Source organism: Stenella coeruleoalba, assembly GCF_951394435.1.
Source record: "Stenella coeruleoalba genome assembly, chromosome: X".
NCBI classification, from domain to species: domain Eukaryota; kingdom Metazoa; phylum Chordata; class Mammalia; order Artiodactyla; family Delphinidae; genus Stenella; species Stenella coeruleoalba.
Window position 1 is genome coordinate 33,147,762 of NC_137152.1, and position 8,032 is coordinate 33,155,793.

Below are 8,032 nucleotides of genomic sequence, written 5' to 3' on the forward strand. Positions count from 1 at the left end.
TGAAAGGAAAACCTCATCAGACCTATGGTTCTCCTCATGACAAATAACACAATAGACAGAAACAAAAGAAAATAATGACCATCTCTGGGAAGAAGAGGATCAATAGAAATCAAACCCAGCTCCTGCTGGTTTTCCAGGATAGTGTCTGCAGGTTCTGGAGTGAGTATGGTGTCTGAGAAAGTCCCATCTCGGTTGCCAGAACCGTGGGAGAGGAAAATAATTTTCTTTCAACCTTTCTAGGCTCTTGGCTGAGGCAACTCTGCAATAAAAAGACAGATTATCAGATGAAAAAAGAAACAAATAAAAGTTTAATAACATGACACCATCCTGTATACATGGGAGAGACCAAGGACAAGTGAATAACTTCTTTTTTTTGAATTTTATTTTATTTATTTTTTAATACAGCAGGATATTTTAGTTATCCATTTTATACATATTACTGTATATAGGTCAAACCCAATGTCCCAATTCATCACACCACCACCACCACCACCCCTGCTGCTTTCCCCCCTTGGTGTCCATACTTTTGTTCTCTACATCTGAGGCTCAATTTCTGTCCTGCGAACTGGTTCATCTGTACCATATTTCTAGGTTCCACATATATGCGTTAATATACGATATTTGTTTTTCTCTTTATGACTTACTTCACTCTGTATGACAGTCTCTAGATTCATCCACGTCTCTACAAATGACCCAGTTTTGTCCCTTTTTCTGGCTGAGTAATATTCCATTGTATATATGCACTACATCTTCTTTATCCAGTCGTCTGTCGATGGGCATTTAGGTTGCTTCCATGACCTGGCTGTTGTAAATAGTGCTGCAGTGAACATTGGGGTGCATGTGGCTTTCTGAATAATGGTTTTCTCTGGGTGTATGGCCAGTAGTGGGATTGATGGGTCATATGGTAATTCTAGTTTTAGTTTTTTAAGGAACCTCCATACTGTTCTCCAAAGTGGCTGTATCAATTTACATTCCCACCAACAGTGCAAGAGGGTTCCCTTTTCTCCACACCCTCTGCAGCATTTGTTGTTTGTAGGTTTTCTGATGATACCCATTCTAACTGGTGTGAGGTGATACCTCATTGTAGTTTTGATTTGCATTTCTCTAATGATTAGTGATGTTGAACATTCTTTCATGTGTTTGTTGGCAATCTGTATATCTTCTTTGGAGAAATGTCTATTTAGGTCTGCCCATTTTTGGATTGGGTTGTTTGTTTTTTTGATATTGAGGTGTTTATATATTTTGGAGCTTAATCCTTTGTCCGTTGATTCGTTTGCAAATATTTTCTCCCATTCTGAGGGTTGTCTTTCCGTCTTGTCTGTAGTTTCCTTTGCTGTGCAAAAGCTTTTAAGTTTCATTAGGTCCCATTTATTTATGTTTGTTTTTATTTCCATTACTTTAGGAGGTGGATCAAAAAAGATCTTGCTGTGATTTATGTCAAAGAGTGTTCTTCCTATGTTTTCCTCTAAGAGTTTTATAGTGTCCAGTCTTAATTTAGGTCTTTTTTTTTTTTTTTTTCAAGCGGCTGAGCACAAATACTTTAATTCTCTAAAATGAAATTTTCTTTAAGAGTAATCTACAGTTCAAAGCTCATTTCTATGAGGTGTCACATCCATTACACTTTTAAGAGACATAAAATTGTGAAAGGGTATCACCAGAAGCAATCTAAACATTTCAGCTAAGGGTCAAGAGAAAGTTAATGGTATTGTCACACAGAAATCCAAAGAGGACAATCAGAATGAAACAAGTTCAACATGGTCATACAAATGTTGGTAAAAGAACTAGAGTGGAAGCCCAAGCTGGTGAGCAAGTGGGAGAAGGAAAGAAAACATGGTTCAAACAGATCATACGAGGAAACCCAGTACAAATGCTGGCTTTGGCATTATCTAGGTAACCCCTATTTTTTTGTCATAGGTGACTCTAATAATAGTCTTATTGTTGCAAAACCAGTCCAAATCCTACCAAGTTAAAAAGAAGTCCCTCTTTGACTTATTGGGTGTAGGTGGTAACCCACGTCCTCCCACACCAAAAGACATCAGTTCTAGCAAGAAAGCTCCAACGTGCCTTGATGGTGTTGCTGGTAGGATGTCTTAGGCCACGCACATCCCAGCGATGTTCTGCTGGCTAAGATACAAGGTGGGAGGAGACTGGGCTTTATTACTCAATCAACTTCTTGGCCTTGAAGAAGCGACGCAGGTAGAAGACCTGCCAGGTGGCTAGACCAATGAGGCAGAACATTGAAAAGATGCTGAAGTACAGGACCCGAGTGTTTGTGGACTCATTGGTATCACGCATCTCTTCCTCTCGCTTCTTCATATAGGCAAAATCATTAACAATAGATTCTGAAAGGTCTTCTAGGCGTCGTAGCTCTACCTCCAAAGGTTTGAGCTTCTCAACTTTTGCAGTCTCTTCGTAATTTTTCGCCTCCACTCCATGCTTCATGTCTAGGATCACGAGTTGGTCAGGTATCCGCCCTGTTCCCTTGCTCTCAAAACACACTTCGAACATGTCATAATCTTCAGTGGTAAAGGCAAATTTCCCCTTGGATGCATCCTCCTTGGAGTACAGAATATGGCCAGCAGAATCTGTAATCTTAAGATGGGTGCGTAGGCCGCCGGCGCCCCCAGACTGGTCGGTGATCTCGTACGCGCCCGTCACCAGCAGGTCCTTGTGGATCTCTTCGCGGAGGCACTTGCGGGAGTTAACAGGCAGATGGAAGGAGATGGCGAGGACCGAGGTGGGGCCAAGCAGGAGTAAAAGCAGCAACGCTAACGGGCAAGGGCCACGCTGGGCCTGTGGGCCAGAGAAACCAGACATCGTGCCGGAGACTGTTCACCACCCTGGGCCTCTTAATTTAGGTCTTTAATCCATTTTGATTTTATTTTTGTGTATGGTGTTAGGGAGTGTTCTAATTTCATTCTTTTACATGTAGCTGTCCAGTTTTCCCAGCACCACTTATTGAAGAGCCTGTCTTTTCTCCATTGTATATCCTTGCCTCCTTTGTCATAGATTAGTTGACCATAGGTGCGTGGGTTTTTCTCTGGGCTTTCTATCCTTTTCCATTGATCTATATTTCTGTTTTTGTGGCAGTACCATATTGTCTCGATTACTGTAGCTTTGTAATATAATCTGAGGTCAGGGAGCCTGATTCCTCCAGCTCTGTTTTTTTCCCTCAAGGTTGCTTTGGCTATTCGGGGTCTTTTGTGTCTCCATACAAATTTTAAGATATTTTGTTCTAGTTCTGTAAAAAATGCCATTGGTAACTTGATAGGAATTGCATTGAATCTGGAGATTACTTTGGGTAATATAGTCATTTTCAGTGTTGATTCTTCCAATCCAAGAATATGGTATATCTCTCCATCTGTTGGTATCATCTTTCATTTCTTTCATCAGTGTCTTATACTTTTCTGCATACAGGACTTTTGTCTCCCTAGGTAGCTTTATTCCTAGGTATTTTATTCTTTTTGTTGCATTGGTAAATGGGAGGGTTTCCTTAATTTCTCTTTCAGATTTTTCATCATTAGTGTATAGAAATGGAAGAGATTTCTGTGCATTAATTTTGTATCCTGCAACTTTACCAAATTCATTGATTAGCTCTAGTAGTTTTCTGGTGGCATCTTTAGGATTCTCTATGTATGGAATCATGTCATCTGCAAACAGTAACAGTTTTACTTCTTCTTTTCCAATTTGTATTCCTTTTATTTCTTTTTCTTCTCTGATGGCCGTGGCTAGGACTTCCAAAACTATGTTGAATAATAGTGGTGAGAGTGGACGTCCTTGTCTTGTTCCTGACCTTAGAGGAAATGCTTTCAGTTTTTCACCATTGAGAATGATGTTTGCTGTGGGTTTGTCATATATGGCCTTTAATATGTTGAGGTAGGTTCCCTCTATGCCCACTTTCTGTAGAGTTTTTATCATAAATGGGTGTTGAATTTTGTCAAAACCTTTTTCTGCATCTATTGAGATGATCATCTGGTTTTTATTCTTCAATTTGTTAACGTGGTGTATCACATTGATAGATTTGCGTATATTGAAGAATCCTTGCATCCCTGGGATAAATCCCACTTGATCATGGTGTATGATCCTTTTAATGTGTTGTTGGATTCTGTTTGCTAGTATTTTCTTGAGGATTTTTGCATGTATATTCATCAGCGATATTGGTCTGTAAGTTTCTTTTTTTGTAGTATCTTTGTCTGGTTTTGGTATCAGGGTGATGGTGGCCTCATAGAATGAGTTTGGGAGTGTTCCTTTCTCTGAAATTTTTTGGAAGAGTTTAAGAAGGATGGGTGTTAGCTCTTCTCTAAATGATAGAATTCACCTGTGAAGCCATCTGGTCCTGGACTTTTGTTTGTTGGAATATTTTTAATCACAGTTTCAATTTCATTACTTGTGATTGGTTTGTTCATATTTTCTATTTTCTGGTTCAGTCTTGGAAGGTTACACCTTTCTAAGAATTTGTCCATTTCTTCTAGGTTGTCCCTTTTATTGGCATAGACTTGCTTGCAGTAGTCTCTTAGGATGCTTTGTGTTTCTGTGGTGTCTGTTGTAACTTCTCCTTTTTCATTTCTAATTTTATTTATTTGAGTCCTCTCCCTCCTTTTCTTGATGAGTCTGGCTAAAGGTTTATCAATTTTTTTTTTATCTTCTCAGAGAAGCAGCATTTAGTTTTATTGATCTTTGCTGTTGTTTTCTTTGTTTCTATTTCATTTATTTCTGCTCTGATTTTCATGATTTCTTTCCTTCTGCTAACTTTGTGTTTTGTTTGTTCTTCTTTCTCTAGTTCCTTTAGGTGTAAGGTTAGCTTGTTTATTTGAGATTTTTCTTGTTTCTTGAGGGAGGCTTGTATTACTATAAACTTCCCTCTTAGAACTGCTTTTGCTGCATCTCATAGGTTTTGGATCGTCATGTTTTCATTGTCATTTTTCTCTAGGTATTTTTTGATTTCCTCTTTGATTTCTTCAGTGATGTCCTGGTTATTTAGTAACGTAATTTTTAGCCTCCATGTGTTTGTGGTTTTTACATTTTTTTCCCTGTAATTGATTTCTAATCTCATAGCGGTGTGATCAGAAAAGTTGCTTGATATGATTTCAATTTTCTTAAATTTACTGATGCTTGATTTGTGACCCAAGATGTGATCTGTTCTGGAGAATGTTCCGTGCACACTTGAGAAGGAAGAGTAATCTTCTGTTTTTGGATGGAATGTCCTATAAATATCATTTAAATCTATCTGGTCTATTGTGTCATTTAAAGCTTGTGTTTCCTTATTAATTTTCTGTTTGGATGATCTGTCCATTGATGTAAGTGTGGTGTTAAAGTCCCCCACTATTATTGTGTTACTGTCAATTTCCTCTTTTATAGCTGTTAGCATTTGCCTTATGTATTGAGGTGCTCCTATGTTGGGTGCATATATATTTATAATTGTTATATCTTCTTCTTGGATTGATCCCTTGATCATTGTGTAGTGTCCTTCCTTATCTCTTCTAATAGTCTTTATTTTAAAGTCTATTTTGTCTGATATGAGTATTGTTACTCCAGCTTTCTTTTGATTTCCAGTTGCATGGAATTTCTTTTTCCATCCCCTCACTTTCAGTCTGTATGTGTCCCTAGGTGTGAAGTGGGTCTCCTGTAGACAGCATATATATGGGTCTTGTTTTTCTATCCATTCAGCGGGCCTGTGTCTTTCGGTTGGAGCATTTAATCCATTCATGTTTAAGGTAACTATCGATATGTATGTTCTTATTACCATTTTCTTAATTGTTTTGGGCTTGTTTTTGTAAGTCGTTTTCTTCTCTTGTGTTTCCCACTTAGAGAAGTTCCTTTAGCATTTGTCGTAGAGCTGGTTTGGTGGTGCTGAATTCTCTTAGCTTTTGCTTGTCTGTAAAGCTTTTGATTTCTCCATCAAATCTGAATGAGATCTTTGCTGGGTAGAGTAATCTTGGTTGTAGGTTCTTCCCTTGCATCACTTTAAATATGTCATGCCACTCCCTTCTGGCTTGTAGAGTTTCTGCTGAGAAATCAGCAGTTAACCTTATGGGAGTTCCCTTGTATGTTATTTGTCATTTTTCCCTTGCTGCTTTCAGTAATTTTTCTTTGTCTTTAACTTTTGCCAATTTTAGTACTATGTTTCTTGGCATGTTTCTCCCTGGGTTTATCCTGTCTGGGACTGTCTGTGCTTCCTGGACTTGGGTGGCTATTTCCTTTCCCATGTTAGGGAAGTTTTCAACTATAATCTCTTCAACTATTTTCTCAGGTCCTTTCTCTCTCTCTTCTCCTTCTGGGACCCCTATAATGTGAATGTTGGTGCATTTAATGTTGTCACAGAAGTCTCTTAGGCTGTCTTCATTTCCTTTCATTCTTTTTTCTTTATTCTGTTCCTCGGCAGTGAATTCCACCGTTCTGTCTCCCAGGTCACTTATCCGTTCTTCTGTCTCAGTTATTCTGCCATTGATTCCTTCTCGTGTATTTTTCATTTCAGTTATTGTATTGTTCATCTGTGTTTGTTCTTTAATTCTTCTTGGTCTTTTTAAAACATTTCTTACATCTTCTCGATCTTTGCCTCTGTTCTTTTTCCGAGGTCCTGGGTCATCGTCACTATCATTATTCTGAATTCTTCTTCTGGAAGGTTGCCTATCTCCACTTCATTTAGTTGTTTTTCTGGGGTTTTATCTTGTTCCTTCATCCGGTATATAGCCCGCTGCCTTTTCATCTTGTCTATCTTTCTGTGAATGTCTGAATAACTTCTAAACACTAAATTCTTGTTAGCCATTATTATTGTTGTTGTCATTTTGCACTCACACTAGCAGTAGATAAAAGTGCCTATTTTCCCTCACAATAGCCACCCATGGGGATTTTCATCAAAAATAACAATGATCATTTAAGACCACTTATATTTCTTTGTGGATTATGTGCTCATGTCTTTTTCCCATTTTCTTTTAGGATCTATTGTTTTCCTTATCGTTGGTTTGTGAGAATTTTTTTCAGGTATTTAGAATATTCATCATTTCTCAGTCATATAGTCATAAATTAGAAACACATTTCTAATTTCTTATATATCTTTTAGCTTTTTAGGTTAGATTATTATATTTTTATATACTTGATATAAGAAATCTAATTAGTGCATCAATGTCAAAATAACATTAATGATAATGATTATAATGATAAAGATATTTTTTAATATAGTTGAGTATTTACTATCCTTGCATGGTAAGAGGCATTCATTCATTCATGCATTATTTTATTTAATTCTCACCACATATCTATGAGATAACATCTTATTTTATGCCCATTTATTAGATAAGAAAACTGAGGATTAGAGAGATTAAATAAGTTGTCCCAAATTGGTAAGTGGTGGAGTTGAGACTGAAACTCAGGTCTGTTAGATTCCACAGCCAGCGTTTTCCAAGGTGTACTTTGTGAAAGTCTGTCCCATGAAACACTACATGTATACACACATACAAATACGCACATATACACAAACATATGTATGTTCCATAGTAAAATCAATCCAGTAGACTGTTGAATATCTTATTCCAGAGACAATTCATACATGTTAGCAATTTAAAAGCTCTAAGAGACACTTTAGGAAAGAAACTTGTCTACCTTGTGTAACCCAGGATTTTCCCCAAATTAATTCATCATGGATCTTTTATTCCCCATTATACCACTAACAGACTGCAGAAATAGTGTTCTATTTTACACACTTACCACACTATACTACTCAGTCTCTCAACCAGAGGAGGTCTTCAATGCCCAGCTCTCTGGGTTTCTGTTCACTCATCATCAGTACAGATGTAAACAAAGAGAATTACCTAATCCAATTAGCTGGTGACTCAAAGTGGAGAAGAAAAACTGCTATGCTAGATAACAAAATGAGGATTTAATAATCTGGAACAATGGACAGAAGTAACTAAGATAAAATCTGACAGGGATAAATGTAAAATCTGGAAGTTAGGCTAAAACAAAAATCAATAATATGAGTACAATTTAGGTGGAAGCTTGATTTCACAGTAGTTTGTGTGAGGAAGCCTGGGGG

The 8,032-nt window shown here is 37.5% G+C and overlaps 1 protein-coding gene across 1 annotated transcript; it reads right to left on the reverse strand.

The window, feature by feature from the left end:
- Window positions 1-1,438: 1,438 nt before the first annotated feature.
- Window positions 1,439-2,844, reverse strand: LOC307180533 (transmembrane emp24 domain-containing protein 10-like). The gene has a single exon (XM_079910909.1). The coding sequence runs from the start codon at window positions 2,815-2,817 to the stop codon at window positions 2,158-2,160; it is 660 nt and encodes a 219-aa protein (XP_079767035.1). The 5' UTR covers window positions 2,818-2,844; the 3' UTR covers window positions 1,439-2,157.
- Between the last annotated feature and the right edge of the window lie 5,188 nt (window positions 2,845-8,032).

Bases quoted from the DNA above. Each gene is read 5' to 3' on its own strand.
- LOC307180533 (XM_079910909.1), bottom strand. From the start codon at position 2,817: ATGTCTGGTTTCTCTGGCCCACAGGCCCAGCGTGGCCCTTGCCCGTTA.